Here is a 19,675-nt window from a genome sequence, read left to right as displayed (position 1 = left end):
TCTATTACATCTTTATTTACTGCTTAGAAATATATTAATCTCTTTCAATTGCAAATAAAATTTGATTTTTTAATTATGCATAGTGTGTAGGCTGAGCACTGGCTTTTCGGGAAATATACCATGTGCAAAATAATACTAAAACTGATTTAAATATTTTGGCGGTTCGCGGCAGCGTATTTTAAACATTTTGATACTGAAAGTCAATAAAATAATGTAATAAATTACTTAATTTATTACATCACGTTCTTGGTGGAACTATCTAAGACGGTACTGCCTACCAATCATCATACTTGTTACTTCCGCCCTGATCATCATCAATCAGCCTAGTCATCAAAAAAATCGATGGACTCATCCTCGATCTCCACCAGGGCAAAGTCGGAGGTGCTGCCAAACATCCACCAGTGGCGCAGAATGTTCCGGATGAGCAGGAACCGTGTGGTGACGAACTCAAAGAAGTGGAAGAATAGGGCACTGGAGGTCAGAAGGGCGCAGGAGGCGACAAACACCTCCTGGACAGTAAGCTGCTCGGTGCTGCCCTGATTCATATTATCCATGCACTGCAGCACCTGTGATCAAGTTCTCAACTTAAAACAAAGCCAGTGAAACTCAAAGCTCAGTTGAAACTCACCTGCTGCAATATGATATGGGCTAGTGGCATCAGCGAGGCGCTAAATAGCAGGTGCTTTACAATCAGGCCGCAACAACGGCCGCAGCAGAAGGTTCGGATCATTTGCTTCAGACTGACCCGCTCCTCCGAGATGTCAAAGACTGCATTGCAGACCTCACAGCGATTATCCCTTCTGTGCATAATCCAGCGCTTCAAGCACTTCAGGTGGATGTAGCCCTGCAAAGATCACCTGAATGCCGTAAGTCCAATAAGACAATCCCATATGCAAGATTTCGAGCTAACAATGCTACTAAACGGATGGAAATCTGGTGTCGGTAAAGGGAAGAGTATTCCCACGAACTGGAACACTTGCCGGCGGTAGCAGGTGCTGGGTAAGGAACCACACTTACCACGCTGCCCTTGCAGTTGCACGGACACTTGATGATCTCCATGTCGCTGCGATTCCAGCGGCAGATGCGGCACGAGTTGCCATTCTCGTTCGCCGAATGGAGGCTCTCCTCCAAGGGACTTCGCGTTATCAGTGGCAGCAGCCTCTGTCGAGCTGAGGATATTTCCAGGGCGGCCATGGAGGCGGTGGGCGTGCCACTGGCCATCCGATGAGCCGATGCAACGATTTCCGGCAAGCAGTTGACTTCCGCTGCCGCTGCGGGAGGCGGCTGAGCGCTGGGAGGCGTGGCACTGCCCGTGGCATCCAAACCGTTTATCAGTAGGAGGGCAGTTGCCTCGGTAAGAACGTGTGGATGATGCGACATATTGCTCGGGTACACAGATGTTGTTGCGTGAATGCAACGTATATTGTTGCGCCTGCACTGCTTGCAATGATCGTGAGAACTGCTTGGCGGTAGAGGCGCTCGTGTTTGCTTATGTGCGTTACAAAACAAATTTTGAAAAACAAATTTTTACACCGGATTTTTCTGCGACATCTTACATACAACTTGAACGTTGGACTTTTACCGAGTTTCTGAGCATACGCCACACATAGTTTGTTGCCAAGAAACAAACGGCATACTATATAGCATTCCCAGTAGTTTTCATTTTACCCGTTACTCGTAGACTAAGAGGGTATACTAGATTCGTTGAAAAGTATGTAACAAGCAGAATTTTAAATGTATATACATATGTATACCCTTTGATTCAACCACATAAAAATACATTTTGGTTGGGTTTCATTTGTTTTTTTTTGTTTTATTTCTTTGCGGCCATTTCATTGCCATCGGTTAGTAAATGTTTCGATCTCGTTACACGTACGTACATAGAATATATGTGTATTATTACAGTAGTTCATCAATGTGTGCGACGGCATCGGGACGTATCTTACATATATACTAAATCCATTGTCGATGACCGCCGGCAGGGTTAGTAACTGCTCTGCATCTCCTCTCTCCGCAATTAAAATTATGACAAAAAAATATATAATTCAACAATTATTTGCATAGATTCTGCTTCAAGTTCGATAACAAATAATAATGCGTAATCGTAATAATAGTAAAAAATAGTAAAGGTAAAACAAACACAAAAAAACGTACAAAGAGTCGGCTGTTCAAGTTCGACGAGCCATTTGCGCTTCAGTTGAAGAATATACAATACATATATGCCGATTATACAATAAGATATTCGCAGGATGACGGATTCTTGAGTGGCTGCCACATTGGCATAGGATTATTATAGATTATTATGGATTATAATGGTGTATGGGGGATACATGGGGTGTGTCTAAACACAAAATGCCAAAGGTGATGCGTGTGTATGGTGTATGCTTAAAACTTAATGAGTTTCTGCTGTTGCCGTTGAGTTGACTTGGATTTGGATCTGGATTTGGACTGTTCTGCTACTGCTGCTGCTGCTACTGCTGCTGATTTCGATGGATAATCACTGACAATTCCGGAATCGGCGATATATGCTCTGCACGTAGACGAACACGCACTTCCAGTCAGGACGACTCATCTCCACCATGTCCTCCACATCCAGCAATGGTGCAATGCCAGCCTTCTCACTGCAAATTATTTACCAATATTAGATAACAAATATATAGCATACACTTGGGGGAACCCCACGGTGCAACGGTGCGTATACTTACTCAGCAACGCTGAAGGCCAGCTCAAAGTTGTGTCGTCGCGTCTGCTTGGTTAGTGTGGTGTAATCAAATGCATCTGGCAAGAAATGGTGTATCAGCGCACAAAAGGCCAAGCCGTCTGACCAGCTCGAGCTAAAGTTGTTTATTTGGACGTTCTGCGAAACAACACACATTCAGTTTTGTATTTAACGATGATCGGTAGTGAACGGTAATAATCGAGCGCATTCTTTTTTTGAGATGGTTGATTGATAATTGATTTTTTTTTTTATTATGGCCCTTGAGCAAAAGCAAGTAGCATTTAGTTTGAGTTTCCAGCCTCCATTACTAACTAAGACTAACTAAGCAGCTGGTAAGTGAGTAAAACTAGGGTCAACTAAATCGAAACAATAACAACAACAGCGACGATAACTCAAGCGATTAAGCAAAATGGCCAAAAAGAACGGTAAGCGGTGATCGATAATAATCGGCAGCAAAAAGCGGTAAAACGGAAACGGAAATGACAATCGTCATTCTATTTCTATTTCCTACATAATTTTCGTGCGTTGTGTTCGTGTGTGAGAGCGAGTGTGAGCGTGTGTGTGTATATGTGTGCCTGTGTGAATGAGTTTTGGAGAAAGCTTTTAGGCTCAGCCGAAGTTAGGCGCTGTTAGATGTTTTTGCTTAAGTATATTTTGTTTGTTGCTTGGATTGTTCTTGGCTAGTCGTTAGATTGCTTGTTAAATAAGGCAAAACTAAAATTATATCATCAAAACGGCATCAGAACGGCAAACTCAAGAAAAGATTCTATAAACTAGGCTTTTTGGCTGTTGAGGTCAAAATTAGTCGACAACATAAAAAATCATGTAAGAAACACTATTTCAATAAACATAAATGGAAATAGGTATGTTTTGATTGCGTAAAATTTTTTTTGGCATTATTTTATGACGTTTACAGAACAATTTTGGCCTCAGCTGCTATAAATAATTAACAAAGAATGGCAAGGGCAACAAATATTGGCTGTGGCTTCGGCATTTCATTTGTACTTTAAGGGCTTGCTAGGTCATAGTTTTTTTGTTTTTTTTTTTTTGGTTTGGATTGGTTTAGGTTTTGGATACCTCATATTCCTGCGTTTTATGCTTACACCACTGCAGAAGTTGATCCTTGACAGTGGCGGCGCGCGCATTTAATGCCGGATCGGTAAATTTGAACAACGGTTGTGCCGAACCGCCGGGGGTCGTGGGTGTGCTTGTTGTTGGAGATGATCTGAACAAATGAGTCAAGGTTGGAGGATTGCAGACGTTTTAGCGAAACTCACACAAAATCGGTTCATCTTCATGTTGTTCTTAATTTCTGATTTTTGCAATTTATTTGTTTGTTTCGTGTGTTCTTTGTTTGATATTTTAGTTCAAATGTGTTAAGTGTATTTTTTTTTTGTAATTTTGTGTATGTGTATATTATATTTATATGTATAATCTTTGTGTTAGCAAGAAACAGAAACAACAATTACTTGAATACCAAAAGGACTTGGCAATGGAACAACTAACGCGATGTTTTTTGGTTTTCTGACAAAGGATACTTAACATTTTTGCTTTGGGTATTGGTGGCATTATTAAACTGCCGAAACAAAACAAAAAAACATATAGTAATAGAGATAGTCGGGAGTAAAAGAGTAAAAGAGGGTAGATCAAGTCCAGTTTCCAAAGGCTAACTAAAAAAAAAAACAGGAATACAGTTGGTTGGTCTATGTACAAAAGCAAAATCACTTTTCCCCTCCCTAGATCTTTTCTTATAAATTTTTATACATTTTGTTTTTCTTGGCAGGGATAGACAATACTACGACACACTTCCATAGAAAACCAACACCAGAAATCGTATATGTAAATGTGTGTTAGAAGGAGGTGAAGATTGTGGTTGTTTTTGTATCCATTGATTGTGTAAGTGTTTAATGTCCTCCGATAACCAATTGAATTATTTCAGTGATTACAAGAAAATTTAGGAGAAGCAATTTTACTTTAATAGAATGCCCTTATGATACCATAAAAAAGTGTGATAATTTGGAACATTTTTTAAGACCAATGGAGTTACAGGTGATTACTTCACTAATTGCTTGCACTGCTTGCTTCTCCCATAACTTTCAAATCAAATGAGTGACCTGCACAAATGTTGACTTGTGTGTATAGTGTTCATGCCCTCGCTACCACATGTGTGTGTCGATTTATGTATGTATATGTATATGGAATAATCTGAATAATCGGTGGGGTTTGGGGGGGTTGGGTGGATTGACTTACTTTTGCGCCTGCTGGGCGGCTGCCTGTTTGTCCAGCTGTTTGAATTTAGCCAAGGGTGAGATGTTTTTGGAGGCAGCGCTTCCGCTGACAGTGCGCGTGGTAACTGAGGAAATGCGAAAATGGAAATGGTATCCTGGTCAGTCCATGTCATAGAGAACCGCATCCATTGGACTCACCCTTTGTTGTCGTTGTGGTCACAGTGGCACCGCCATCCTTGGACTTGGTTTCCGTTCGCTGTTCGCTGGACGAGGAGCTCTTGTGCTGGGCTGCTGTGTGAATAGAGTTTTTTAGGGATGCGGTTTTTTTGTTTTTTTTTTGCAGCAGGTGGAAGAAAAAAGAGAAGCAAACAAATTACATTGATTAGTTTTGGGGCATGCACAAAATCAATTACACAAAAAATATCAATCAGTTTTGGGTAATCAACAATTCTATTGGGTTATTAAAAACTACATGTGTTTTGTATCTCTGGGCAGGCAACAAAATTACACACTACGACAACGGGTCGAAAAATAGCACAAAAATTGATTGTTTTCGTTTGTTACATGATATCAGCTACTACACAAAATTCAAAAACATATTGGCATTATTCAAGCTGCCACACACACGGGCTTAATTTTTTTTCCCAGTGTCTGCGGTTTGGCATTCCCCACGAAAGGAAAACGCGGTACGGAAATCACACAAAGAAACACTCAGAAATTGTCGCTAATGGTGTGGACATGACTGTGGCGGTGGTGGTGGTGGTGTTGGTGCTTCTGCTGTCCATGGGTGTATTCATGTACTTGGTTTTTTAATACACAGAAAAAAATCAAACGTTTCGAGCTTAATGTAAGCAATTTGAAGTAAATGCATACAAAATATTTACAATTTTAATGCATATATAATTTGCTATTCAAGCTCAATCTTAAGTTCACTTGTACGCAGTTTTAACGTACATTTTCCATCTGTGTAGTTATGAATGTATAAAAACTCATGCACAAAAAAAGTATTTACAATTACAGCTAAAAATCAATGAACGGCATGCTTTAAATCGAGGGACAGGGTACAGGAGCAGATCAGCAGATCGACAAAATATGTGTAGACAAAAAAACTGATCATTAGAATCAACGAAAAACACTGTTTCCTCATCTCATCTGTTTTTGGGGTGTTAAAAAAAAAATTAAGATAAATATATATGTACAAAGGACGACAGAGAGAAAAATGAGGGACAATATGGGGGTTTCTTTTTGCCGCTTCCGTTTTCTTTTTTTCTTTAAATTTTTGTTTATGCTTTATTTGAATCCTTGCTGGACCAACCAACCAACCAATCAACCAGTCAATCAATCAAATCAATCAGCCAACTAACGAACGAGCAAAACGTAACAGAACGTAACAGAACGTAACGTAACGCAACGTAAGGGGGAGAGTAAATTGAGGGATAAGCGCCAAAAATCAACGCAATTTTACATTTCCACACTTGGCTGAATAATAACTTTCAGGCAAAACAAATATGTACAAGAAAAACACACACACACATAATGCACAGTCAGTTGTTTGTCAAAAATAGCATTAAATAAGTGAAGAAGTTTTTGTAAGGTATCATCCTCTATTAAACATTGAAAAAGTTTGAAAAAAAGTACAAATTGGTTCTTAGAAATAAGTAGTTAAATAAAAATGCTCTGTAAAAATATTTTTAAATTTGATTAGGTCTTTTTCATTCAAAATTCAAAATAATCATAATCGCTTGTACTAATAATACCATTATTTTGGTAACAACTGTATGTTTTTGTATGATGTGTGTGGTTTTTATGCTGTTAGGCTGCTGCTGGGCGGTATAGCAATATTTTATAAACTTAATATCTTTTTTATTGGTAGTACAAGGCGGGGCAGGGGCGCTGGCAAAAACAGGATAATGGGCGGACTTTCAGGGCTAGCATTCTGTACATCTGATATTTCTTTCGTTTTCAACTCACAAATCTCTGAATATTGATCAAGCTGTTGCTTTTGTTGCTATTGTTGTTTATTGTTGTTGTTGTTGTTGTTGTTTGGGGCTTCATTGGGACGCAGTGCAGCAAACATTTTCATATTTATTTTTATCTGAATTTAATTTCTCGATTGTCGCGATTGAGCGTGTTTGTGAGTTTAGTGTTTTAAAAATTGATAAAGACAACAAAAAATAACAAATCGAAACCGGCTGTGGTCCCTCAATTTTCAACAGCTGCTTGCCTGGCTCTTTATAGTTATCTGCGATTAACTAACTCTCGAACATGGGTAAAGTGGGTGGGGTTTGGGGTTCTGGGTGGTGGTGGGTGGGTTTGACAAAAACAAAGCTAATCCTAGGACTCAGCAGTAGCGCTTGAGTAAATCAGTAAACATTAATCAGTACAGTTGCCGTTACAAGTTACAGTTATCATTCCGTTTCGATGTCGATTTCGATTTCGTTTATCTTTATATTTGTTTTTTGTTTTTTTTTTTTAATATTTTTTATATAGATTGTTGAGATTATTTTTATCATGTTCTCATCCAGTTTCGAACTGGAATGCCTCAATGCGATTGTTCTTTTATATATTCTTTGGGTGGGTTAAGTTATTTGGCTTGAGTGGTTGAGTGGTTGGCTGGACTGTTTGCTATTTCTTGATTATTTGAATTTTGTATTTTAGGCACCCATCATTAGCTGCTCGAAGGCGTCCTCCACATTGCTCTCGTCCAGCAGATTGAGATTCGCGATGTGCGGCATGGTGGCACTGCGACTGAGTGCACCACCGCCACCACCACGCACCACCATGCCCAAACCGGCGGTGGAAACGTTACCATTCGATGTGGTCAGCGAACTCAATGACTTTCGAGCTGCCGCCGAAAGTTTTTCACTCGTTTTTGTGCGATTAATGGCCGATTTTCGACTTGACGTCGTCGTCGTCATCGATGTGCGTAGCTCCTCCACTTGGCCGCCCGTTGGTGACTTTTGACCGGAGAAGTAGGCAGCCACCGTTCGCTGTTTCTCGCTGACTTGGGCCTTATCAATGCCCGCTTCGTAGAGTTTGGGCACAGCGAGTGAGTGTCCGGATTTGGTGCGTCTCAGTTCGCCGGGAGAACCGGGCTGGTTGTACTTGGCCGGACTCGGACCCGCCGTCTGTTGTAGCTGGCAGATTTGGTTCCACGAATCGCACTTGCTCAGTCGATTCACCCTTGATCCCGATTGCGTACCCTGGTGAGAGTCCTCCTCGTGATTTCGCCTGCTCATCGATGTAAAGGCACTCACATTGTTGAACACTATGTTGTGGGGTATCTCGTCTTCGGGCGGCACTTGTGGCTGTGGTGTCGCCGGGGTTTCCACAATACTCGGCTTGATTTGCTGATGCTGCTGTTGTTGCTGTTGCTGCTGCTGTTGCACCACTGTGGTGCTCCTTACTGTGGTACTGCTGGTGGTGGTGCTACTGCTATTTGCCTGCTTATTCAGTTGCGGACTCTGATACGAATTGGGCATGTAGTGATGACGCTGTGGTGGCCCAAATTTCTTCAGCAGTGGTGCATCCTCCTTGGGCAGTGATGATTTAACAATATCCGGCGTATCGGGTGGTGCCGAAGACTTGTACTCCTGTTCGAAGTACGTGCTCCTTTGACTGCTCTCCAGGACATTGCCCAAACTCTTGCGGCGCAACTCGTTGATGTGCTGCTCCTTTTGCTGTTTCTGGACGGTGGTCTGGTTACTGCTGGTAATAATGCTGGAGTTAAGGGTTTGCTGGGACATTACACGATTCTGGAGAGGACGATTCTCGTAGCCGGAGTCTCCCTGGATGGTATGACTACGCGAACTCAACTTGGGAGCATGTCTGGGCAGATTGTTGGGCAGTTGTTGAGGTAACTGTTGCTGCGGGATCTGTTGGGGTAATCGCTTGGGCAATTGTTGTGGGATCTGCTGAGGCAGCTGCTTTGGTAACTGTTGCGGCAATTGTTGAGGTAACTGTTGTGGTATCTGTTGTGGTAACTGCTTTGGCAACTGGTGGGGAATCTGTTGGGGTAATTGCTTTGGCAACTGCTGTGGAATCTGCTGTGGAATCTGCTGAGGAACCTGCTGTTGCTTCTGAGCAACCTGCTGTGGCATCTTTGGCCCCACTGGCTGACTTATTTGCGGCTTAGTGCTGCGATCCACTGGAGGACCCATTGAGGAACCCAGCGGTACACTGGGAACTGTGTTATGCACCGGATTCGCTGTCCAACTGGTGCTGCCCAACGACAGCGAGGAGCTGGCATTCGAGTGTTCTGAAGTACGACGCAATCGCTGGCTCACCGATGTGGCCATTGATTCCGGTTCGGGCTCATCACCGGAATCGTCCATGGGATAGGTAACCACGTAGGAGGTGTTGGTCTCACTCAAATAGGAGTTGGCATTCTGATTGCTTCTGGGTGGTGTGTACGTGGGATTTGCTTGATAGTTTATCGAGGGCATGCTCACAGCAGGAGGCGTGGACATGGGCGAATTCGCGAACTGCGGCTGTCGTTTGGGCTCAAAGGTGCTCAGTTGCGGGAAGAGTGGTTCCACCAGGGGCGCCTGATACTGCCGGCCATCGGGCGAAAGGCAACCTGATTTTGGCGAACTTGGAGCCGTTAAGGGTTGCCTCCTTTGTCCACTATTGCCAACTGAAGCATTACCAGGACCACCACCAAGCTGCTTCATGGTGTAGAGCAAGGACTTGGCCGCCCTAGAGTTCTTTCCGTAAACCTCATCGTCACTCATGTGAGCGTTCCTTCTGTCCGCCACCCTTACTGCCGTTTGACTACGTGGCTTCCGCATCACCTTTGTTTCGGCTCGGTACTCCAGCATATTGTTATCCGAATCCAGATCGAGATCATCATCCGTATTGTCTGTCATCAATGTGGGATTCGGCATGGTCATGAAGCTCGTGGGACTATTGGGTGGACTATCCACATCCACATCCACTGGACTGCTTATGTAGTCGAATCTCCTGCTTCCAGGTGGCGGCAGATAAGTGGGATTTGAGCTGGTAAGCACTAGAGGTGCACCCAGGGGGTTGGTTAATGCCTCGGCCTGATCCACAGCACTTGTTAGACAAGGTTGACTTCTGTAGTTGTGAGCGTTAGCACCTTGTGGCCGTCGCACTGGCGGGAAATCGGCATACGTAAATGAGATATTAGTGGGTGGCGGTGGTGCTTGATACGCCTGTCGCGGTGGTGCAGTTGTTCCCGGGTCCATGGCATTCGGCAGGGATGGTCTCTTCTTGAACTCACTCAAAGCTGGTGCTTTTGAGCGCAAGGAATTGTGACGCTGCAGATAACCATTATTGCCATTGGGATATGTTGGCTGTTGCTGTGGCTGTTGCTCAATGTTATCCCTTAAGGACCTCTCTTCAAAGTGATGTGCTTTGCGTCGGAAATCGCTATTGTCCACCTTCGGTTTGGCCACCCAGGGTAATCCGATGGGCGAGGTGGCTGTTGAGGATGGCGAGGGAGTATTGCTATATGAAGTAGCCGATCTTGCCTGCAAATGTTGCTGCGATTGCGGTGGCTGCTGTGACTGCTGCGTTGGTGGTTTCCAAACGGCTGCATTGGGCTGAGATTTTTGAGCTATGGGCTTGTATATACCCGGTTGCGGTTGCGTTTCGTTTTCAATGGGACGAAAGACCGACTGGGGAGCGTGTATAAAGTTATTCACTTGGGCAGCCTGTTCCCGCTGTTGCTGGAGACGTAGTTCCATCTCTTGTCGTCTCTGTCGCTCCAGCTGCTCCTGTTGTTGGCGCTGCCTGTCCAATTGCTGCTGCCTTTCGACCTGTTGTCGCTGCAATTGCTGTTCGTAGTATTCGCGCTCCAGGCGAGTACGTTCCTCACGTTCGTAGCGTGCCTCTTGCTCGAGCCGCAACTGTCTTTCCAATTCCTGGCGACGTTGCCGTTCAATTTGAACAGCGGCAGCAGCTTGCTGTTGCTGCTGGAGTTGCACTTGATCGCGCTGCAGTTGCTCTCGCTGGAGTTGTTCTCGTTGAAGCTGTTCTCTCTGAAGTTGCTCTCTTTGAAGTTGTTCTCGCTGGAGTTGCTCTCGCTGGAGTTGTTCGCGTTGCAGTTTCTCGCGTTGCAGCTGCTCCCGTTGGAGTTGCTCTCGTTGGAGCTGCTCCCGCTGGAATTGTTCTCGCTTGGAAAGCTCCCGTTGGTTCTGATCTCGCTGGCTCTGTTCGCGCTGGTATTGTTCCCTTTGAAGCTGCTCTCGCAACTCCCTCTGCTCTCGCTGCCTATGCTCCCTTTGATACTGCTCTCGCTGCATCTGCTCGCGCTGCATTTGCTCTCGCTGCAATTGCTGATGATGCAGCTGCTCTTGCTTGGCCCATCCCGGCACATGTCCAGGCACTGGTGGCGGCTTACCCTTGGTCACCGTGGCCGCAGCTCCTGTCTCAAAGGTATGCTTGATGTTACCAAACTTGTGGGTCCAATTCGAGACACTTCTTCCACCACCACCGCTCCAACCCAAACCGGTTTGATGACTTTGCTTGTTGATAAAAGCCAGGAACTTGTGATCGTTCTCAGTTTTTGGCTCAAACGGTGGCACTGCATTGTGAACGCGTCGCTTGACACTCACCTGCACCGCTCGCTTCAGACCCATATGTGGACCATGGTCATCTTCCAAATCCGAATCGGAATCACAGTCCGCCATATACTTGGCCTTTGCCTTGGGTATATCGATGGTGTTGGCTCGCTTCATTAAGTGTTTCTTGCCGCCACCAAACCGACTGGAGTTCGAACTGGAATTCGAATTGGATTGCGAGTTGCTGGCGGAGTTTCCATTGCCATCGGGACTAGAGTTCTGTGAATTCTGATTCGCCTCGTAGCTGGCAAAGCTGACGGCATAATCACCGGAAAGTGGCCGTCTATTGGAGGTACTGGGTCTTAATTGCGATTGATTCTGGGTGGGGCCTGTCTGCGTCGCATTGGGTGGATTATTGGGTGATTGCAGTTGCTGCAGCGGTGGCTGTGCCACAAACTGATTAGGACGGTAGAGTTGAACTGGTACTGCACTCGAGCTAGGTGACTTGCTTAGCGCAAAGTCCTTGCCCTCCAGGATCAACATGTCCTCCATGTACCGTCGGGCGTCGGCAAGTTCCTCTCGACTAACACCAACTGTGTGCCGACTGTTACGCTGCCGACGTTTTGCGAATCGGGATTGTCGACTATCCGTTTCCGGTTCCGGACTACCGGCATCGGCCTCCTTTTGATTTTCGCCGATCTTTCGATCCTCGGCCAACTTTTCGGGCGCACTGAGTCCACTCTGGAGGCGGGCCACCAGGCCGAGCAGAGCCTGCCGTTGACCCCCATCGACGGCTAGCTCCTTGCCCTGTTTCAGGCTGCTCTCCAGGCGGCTGAGGGCATCGGTCACTTCTTCGACCAGGCTGCGATTCGCTTCGCTGGCATCGCTACCACTCTGTTGTTGCAAGGTGTCACGCAATCCCGCGGCCAGCAGACGCAAATCCTCGCCGCTTTCCGTGCCGGAATCCTCTTTCGAGGGCACGCTTAAGCGGCTGCCTGTGTTGGGTGCTCCAGAACCCGGTACGGATTCGGATCCCGATCCAGTTCCTGCGACTGGCATCATTTCCGGCTTGACTTTGTCCCTGGACCTAACCACTGTGCTAACCTGGCTACTGCTAAGACTACTGGATTTCCTACTACCTATGCTACTGCTGCTGACTGGTCCTGCTGCTCCTGTGGCTCCTGTTTTCTTTGCTTTTGCTGGCAGGGACTCACCCTGAACCTGAACACCGTCTGTGGTCGAGGAGCTGCTGCTACTGGCCAGCTCAACTTTGGCCAACTTTTTGCTAACACTTTCAGTGACTTGGCTAGTCTTGGTCTCCGTCTTTTCCACCTTTTGCACGGCTTTCTGTTGGATCTCCTCTTGCTGCTTGGTGACCTCTTTTTGGGTCACTTCCTTTTTGGTGACCTCGTTCTTGGTCTCCTCCTTTTTGGGCGGAACTTCTTCCTCCTCGTCACTGTAGTCGGTCACCTCCTCGATTATCTCCTCATACTCGCTGGCACTGCTTTCCTCCTCCTCCTTTGACGTCTGCTTTAACTTCTTTTGCTCTGTTCGCCGCAGCGAAGAAAGTTAAGAGATAAAGGAGAGATAGATAGAAATATAGAAAAATGGGTGGAAATGCGTAAAATTCGCAACGAGAACGCAATCAAGCAATAAAAAGAACTGGAGTGGGAAACAAAACCTGCTCAGTTGATCGATTATTCCAAAATGGTGGACAAATATAAATATATATTTAAGAAAATCTAAAACGGCCAGACCACTAAAGTTCTAACTGTTTTTAGACGTTTGTTTTCTTAAAGCCGCTTAGACCTTAAAAATCAAAAATGTCCAATATACTATACGTATTCACCATTTATTTGTATTCAAACTTCCAAGCATCGATAAAAATCGATCAAATAAACGGGTACAGAATTGGTGTATCGGTGACAATGGATCGATTCCAATTTTATGTAGGTCTTCGACGTGAGACTTTCACTTAACGACGACAACATTAAAGGAAAGATAGTACAACAAAGTAACGATAGCACTATAACGATAACGATGTGTGCAACGCGACGAGAAAACGATAAATGTTCATCGACTGGGGAGGAGCAATGGACATGACCAACATCGAAACGCTGGGTGGTTTAGTACCTGAAGACTAATGATAACCGGGGAAAATCGGATAAACGGTTTAACTCTGATCCTACCGACTTCAAACTTCCTGCCTAGCTAGTTGCTGTGCGCATTATCTACAAGATACAGATACAGAACACAATATATAGAGACGTGTTTGCCTCGATATCACTGCGTTTCCATGTGGAGAGCTTAGGCGTCTCCACTGTTGATGAGGCGTTGAGCTAATCCGCTGGCTTTTCATTTTGGATGGGGAACATTACGGAGTTGTGGAAATAATAGAGGCACTCACCTTCGCGTTCCGCCATAAGTTCGCGTAGACGTGCACGGATCTTGCGACGCTCCTCGTAGGTGGACGCCTGTTCCAGCTGCAAGCGTTCGAGGATAAATGATTAATCGATCGAGTTGGTTCGCAAACTGATTTCCGGAAATATTTGGGTGTTAATTGCTCACCAATTGCTTGAGGACTTGCTCGTCCCAAATCTCCTCAATGTCACAAGTTGTACGTATAACTGGTGCTGAGGAGCTGCTGACCTTGTTGGTGGTGTTGCTGGTGTTATTGGTGGTGCTGGTGCTGCTATTGCCGGACTTGCTGTAGGTGTTGGTTATCCGCGTGGTCTTCACCTAAAAGCGAGAGCAGAAGATTTGACGGAGATCAGAAAGCGTTCAATTCATTTTCGTTTCTTGTTGTTTTTTGTTTATCAACCGGAAAATTTCATTTGATTTTTGTGTGTGGGTGAGAAACAAACGCCAGCTGTTTGGACCTGGCTAAATAAAGCACGATGAGCACATTCGCCGGCCACAGAATTCACGCCAGCCAGCGCAATTATTCACTTGCCAAGAGTTGCCAACAACATTTTGGTGTTGGTGGCATCTCCGTCGATCGATGGCCGTGATAAGGCAGAAACCACAAGATCAATTTGTCAGTACAATGTGTCCTTAGCCGTGATTTCGAGTGCATTTGCTTGCCGCATTACCCCCTGCTGCTTCCGCCAGCAGTTGATCAATGTCATTGCATACCTGTCGTATGCGTAATATGCCCAAGTATACAATATACAAAGTGCGCATACGACACGTTGACCAAAGGTAAAGCAACAACAAAGGGGACATTTTGCCTCATTGTGCTAAAAAAGTACTCAGTCTTTTCCATTTTATTCTTATTGTAAAAGGTATGGTCAAATATGAAATGTATTTTCTGAGAATTTTTGGCTTCTGCACTCTTAAAAGCGTTTCAAATATAGGCCACAATTAAGCCGTTCCCCTCAAGAGTTCATTGATATTGAACGACATCAAAATAAACATGTTATCAGCGAATTTATGGCGAAAATTCATTTTAATTGCGCCCAAAAGAAAATCTGGCAATAAAATTTCTCTTTGTGCTGTCGGACAGCACATCAGATAAATCAGCTAAAAGCGTTTATAGACCCCTGAATTGATGGCAAATATTGATGCACACACATAGAGTAAATGCCTTTATAGATATATTGAGTGCAATTAAGTATACGCCGCGTTGGCCTGCAATTTTTAATGACGAAGCACAGCAAAGATGAAAAACAACGCAAATAGCCAAATAATAAAACATTTCTCTCTGTTTTCTATCCGTTTCTCTCACTCTCTGGCAGAATGAAAAATGTAGTTGTTTATATCAATTTGACCAAATTTGGTCAGCGGCATGGGAAATTTTCGTTTTCAAAAACTGACTTCCAACATGTTCGAAAAACGCCCCCGCTCTTCCTCTTGCAACACGCGTTGCTATTTATAATTATAAATTATTTAAGCACACACACATTTCTAACAGGCGAGCCGAGTATTTCAGGAAAAGTTCCTCATATTTTCGTCTCCCAAATTCGTTCCCTGCCTCCCTGCTCTGCGCTCCCTGGTCTTTTGGGCTAAACTTTATATAATATTTGTGTTGTTTTATAAACAAAGTGTACGAAAACAACAACAATGAAACCAAGAATTAATTGCCAAACATTTTTACAATTCCCGCGTCCCCCTTGCTGTTGCTATTGTTTTTGTTGTCAAAATGTGGGCCAAAAACTACAACGCGTTTCATCTAATTTGACTTGGTTTAATTTGAATTTTATTCTTTTCACTCTGGGTTTATTTTTAATAATTCTTCTTTTTGTTATATTTTTTTTTTTTATTTCGCTTTGGGGGACTGAAAAGGCTTGCCAACTATTTGGCGCAATTCCGCCAAAGCGTAACAAATAGAGGGGTAGCAAACCAAGCATGGAAATCAAAATGGAAATTGCAAAAAGAAAACAATTAAAAAGATTGAATGGGCGGGGGAAATGGGGAGTGCAGCTGACCAAAGCGATCATTGCCAGTTAGCTGATTTTTCAACTGCACTTGGCCATTGACTGTTGCTGCTGGTCAACAGTGGTTTTTCTCTCTGCCATTGATTTTTCGGCTTTGACACTGCCTGAAATGATGGAAGGGGGGCAGAGACGAGCATTTGATTGATGGCCACCAATTTGTAGCGGCACCCAGACACTGCCGAAAAATGGAGCACTTAAATATAGAAATATTTGGCTGCTCTTGTGTAGCAAAGCAACTGCTTACGATTTTCAATTTAAATATTATGGATTTGGTTAGTTAGCAAAACTTGTTTGAAATGCAAACAAAGAACTGCCCAAATACGAGTTAAGTGAATCGTGTTTCTTTCAGTGCACTTTCGTGCCTAACAACCATCTGATCAATATTGACCCCCTACCAAAAAAAAATTGTTTAAGACTTTGCCAATCACACACGCAGAAAAGTGTACCCCATTTTCCATGCAAAAGAATAATGATTTTCATTTTGCGTTTCCAAATTGACTTTCTTTCGTTTTCGATTTTTTTTTTCTTGGATTTAGTTTTGTTGTGTTGTGTTGCTGGTTGTGTTGTTATTTGTATTTTTAGCTCGGGCAAAATGAGAAATTATTTGACATGCAAAATGCGAAGCAAAGACAAAGGCGAAACAGCCAACACGCACACACAGTGATTATGAAACGGCAAAAAGCAGGAAGAAGCAGCCGGCCGACAAAAAATGATTGGAACGATGGGAGTCGCAGTTAAGACGGTTTGACAAAGCGCGATGTGCGGCATATACACCACTCACCTCAACGGCAGCGCAAAATGCATAATGAACTTTACAATAGCATATACATACATATAGGGGCAGAATCGTGTTTTTCTTCGAATTCTGAGTGGGCTTAGTTTCAATTAGTTTCAGCTGTTTGGTCGTTGTCGGGGCTTAAGTTCTTATCCCTTGTGTTTCCGAAACCTCGAGAGATTTTAGAACATTATTTTTTTGTTTTCCAAAGTCAGCTATGAAATATTCGGCTTGTGTGCTCTTATATAAACAGCGTGTCATGTTTATTATTTTCAAAAACATTTATGTAACCATTTAATAGCCTTAAAGTATATATGTTCGTATGTTGCTCGTAAATGCGTTTCCCTAGTTTGTTCAAGTTTTCATTCCTCAACTCAAGCTCACTTCTCAAGTCAGTGTGATAGGGGCATAATGGAAACCGGCTTCCCAACTCGAAGCACTTGCAGCAGCAGCCGATGCTTAATCACCGAACGCAGAGCTGGTGAGCTGAATGGGGGCAGTTGGGGGGAATTGGGGGTCTCGGAAGGCTGAAGCGGCGTTTGAGGATTTGCCGATCTGCATGTTACGCTCAGCTAAGTACAGGGGCAGCAGCACAGCACAGCACACCTGAAAATGGCAAAAACAGAAACGGCATTTCTCTACGTTCCAGTTCGATCGGCTGGAATCGTGGATCCGTGGAGCTTGCCATGGAGTCTGCCTTATGGAGTGGACGTTCTGGAGTGAACGCCACTTTATCGAAGAACATAACATTAAGTGGCAAATACACGACAAAGTACACTTAGCTATATGCTTATATACTCAAGAGAAAACTATGGAATATACATAACCCTTTATTATACACAGCATAAGCTTCCTTTGAGATCTACAAGTTTGTACTCCCAGCTGTTTTAATTTTGTGGGTAAACATTAGCTATTTGCTATTCGAATGATTCTTTGAAGTTAAATATAATTTCACAAAAATAGGACATTTTCTGCGGCTGTAGTTTAAAAAGTGAAGAATCTGCTTCTTAATCCCAAGAAATTGCATCTAAAGCTTATGTTGGGTTTTGTTTTAAAGGAATACCCAGGTCAAGGAGCGATGATATAAATGCCATTTTTCTTTGAATCTGACTTGTGTGTATATCGGATATATCTAGGAGAATTCCTACAGCATCGGCTGGTGGGGAATTCATCAGTGGGAATCGGTATTTAGTTCACACAAGTGGAGGAAACGGGAACATCAGATGCCAGAGTCCGTTGCACATGCACCATCCCAATGCCCAATGCCCAATGCCTGCTGCCCCCTCCACTTTCGGGTTCCTCCTACCATATTGTGTTGCCCAAAAATGCTCCAACATAGTCCGAATAGTCCGTAGAGTCCGTAAAAATAGTGCCCGTCGTTGGAGCTATTTTTGTCGAAATTTTCCGTACGCTTGACGCTCTCATTCATGCATCCTCCTGCTCTCCGCTCTGTTTTTAAATGTATTTATTTATTTATTTGCTCTATAGCTGGGAAGATGAGCGTGTCTGTATCTCGGCAGACTTTTATATATACATGTATGTATAAATAGCTATATGTATCGGTGGATATAGATCTTTCAAAATATATATCTATACATCTATACGAATGCGAATATATATGTGTGTGCGTGTGTGTGTATAGAGATCGGTGGCGGTGTCGTCGCCTTTCAGGTGCATTTTGAGGTGTCGTGACAGGAATGCTTCGTTTTGCCAGCAAATTATGCGCACTAAAAATAATTGACAAAAGCATTTGCCCTCTCCCCACTCCCCACTTTTGCCCCATCATCATCTTCATCACCATCACCATCATCATCATCATCTTGCCCCATAAAGTGACATGAAACTTACGCCGTGGTCTGCTCTTGTGTTGCCCCTTTTATTTTGATGTTGCTCGTGATTCTCGGGATGTTGCAGAGTTAAACCAAATATGGACACTCGCGTTTGTTCACCATATAACGATATAACGATAGTATAATAACAGAACTGCACAGTAAAAAAAACTACAAAACTTGTCTTTTCTTATGCGCTTCTATTGCTTATTATTACTCCTCTTTTCTTTTCGCTTCTATATTTTGTTGTATTTTTTTTTGTTAACACAAGTGGTTCGCTTGGCACTCTTTTATTCTTTTTTCTGCTTAGCTTTTTTGCCCGTGGTTCTTCGCACAAGTGATCGATGCCGCCTCTGAGTTTCTACTGACAATTTCGATCTCGATGCCGAGATGCGCTTCTGCCTCTGCAGACGTCGACGTCGCTGCCGCAGCCACTGCTAATGCCCGTTAGTACAGCAAAGGCCGAACAAATAGCACTCACCTTATTATAATAAATGTCTTGTAGTCTTGAGCGTTTGAGCACACACAAGCTCTTACTACGTATTTAAAGTTCACAACACAATGTGTTCTCTTTTCGTTTTCTCTTTCCGTTATCTTTTCTGTTATCTATCAAGTTAGTGTCCCAGAACATAAATGGTAATTCATTATTTAGATTGAATGGCTATTAAATTGGCCGTTACTGTACTTGTGGCTTTCTGACCAGCCAGGCATTGCGCATCTATCGCATCTCTTCCTACAACATCGCATCACGCACACGGCACACACATGCCGCAAAGTGTCCCAGCCTCACAAGTGCGAGCGGGATGGGAGAAAGGTGGGGAAAGAGCAACGGTTATTGCACACCAAATCTCACCAAAGACGAGAGAGAGTGAGACGGTTGGGGACAGCGGGAGCACGCGCTCAGTTAACGGTTAATCGAGCACGTGCACGTGCTTGCGCGCATCATTGAGGTTAGGTTATGGTTGCATGGCACTTGCAACAACAAATAGCGCCTAAAACGTGCAACAAGTGCTGGGAAAACTGCAGTAAAATGAGGTTTATATCGCCACTATGCATATGGGAGACTTGGCAAATGAAAACAGAATATGTCCGTACCCTATAAAAGTGTCAATTTAAAAACTTTCGTACTTTTGTCACAACCTTCAAAGTTTTAGGCAAATC

The 19,675-nt window shown here is 43.8% G+C and overlaps 2 protein-coding genes across 18 annotated transcripts in view; both read right to left on the bottom strand.

Moving 5' to 3' along the window:
• Positions 1 to 48: 48 nt before the first annotated feature.
• LOC122624390 (E3 ubiquitin-protein ligase MARCHF7) lies at positions 49 to 1,599 on the bottom strand. Its single transcript, XM_043803904.1, has 3 exons — positions 1,018 to 1,599; positions 629 to 844; positions 49 to 566 (listed from the first exon to the last, which is right to left on the bottom strand). The coding sequence occupies exons 1-3, from the start codon at positions 1,378 to 1,380 to the stop codon at positions 324 to 326; spliced, it is 822 nt and encodes a 273-aa protein (XP_043659839.1). The 5' UTR covers positions 1,381 to 1,599; the 3' UTR covers positions 49 to 323.
• Positions 1,600 to 1,792: 193 nt separating this feature from the next.
• LOC122623458 (serine/arginine repetitive matrix protein 2) overlaps positions 1,793 to 19,675 on the bottom strand; it is a 40,151-nt gene continuing 22,268 nt past the window's right edge. For 5 of the 17 annotated variants that reach the window (XM_043802630.1, XM_043802634.1, XM_043802637.1 and 2 more), the window contains 7 exons: positions 14,043 to 14,213; positions 13,882 to 13,957; positions 5,146 to 5,238; positions 4,970 to 5,072; positions 3,797 to 3,944; positions 2,706 to 2,857; positions 1,793 to 2,621 (listed from right to left, as the gene is read on the bottom strand). In XM_043802630.1, the coding sequence (XP_043658565.1) occupies positions 2,498 to 2,621; positions 2,706 to 2,857; positions 3,797 to 3,944; positions 4,970 to 5,072; positions 5,146 to 5,238; positions 13,882 to 13,957; positions 14,043 to 14,213 (867 nt within the window). In that variant the 3' untranslated portion in view covers positions 1,793 to 2,497. Of the gene's footprint in view, positions 2,622 to 2,705; positions 2,858 to 3,796; positions 3,945 to 4,969; positions 5,073 to 5,145; positions 5,239 to 6,918; positions 13,022 to 13,607; positions 13,706 to 13,881; positions 13,958 to 14,042; positions 14,214 to 19,675 lie in introns of those variants that run through there. The other 12 variants (XM_043802623.1, XM_043802627.1, XM_043802624.1 and 9 more) reach the window with 7 other exon arrangements.

The sequence above is a fragment of the Drosophila teissieri genome, chromosome X, assembly GCF_016746235.2.
Source record: "Drosophila teissieri strain GT53w chromosome X, Prin_Dtei_1.1, whole genome shotgun sequence".
In the NCBI taxonomy this organism is placed as follows: domain Eukaryota; kingdom Metazoa; phylum Arthropoda; class Insecta; order Diptera; family Drosophilidae; genus Drosophila; species Drosophila teissieri.
The sequence above is the reverse complement of the archived record's forward strand: the minus strand, read 5'-3'. Positions and strand labels throughout refer to the sequence as shown.

Bases quoted from the DNA above. Each gene is read 5' to 3' on its own strand.
- LOC122624390 (XM_043803904.1), bottom strand. From the start codon at position 1,380: ATGTCGCATCATCCACACGTTCTTACCGAGGCAACTGCCCTCCTACTG. The intron at 845-1,017 runs GTAAGTGTGGTT...TGATCTTTGCAG, and splicing joins GCAACTGCAAGGGCAGCGTG to GGCTACATCCACCTGAAGTG. The intron at 567-628 runs GTGAGTTTCAAC...ACTTGATCACAG, and splicing joins CCCATATCATATTGCAGCAG to GTGCTGCAGTGCATGGATAA.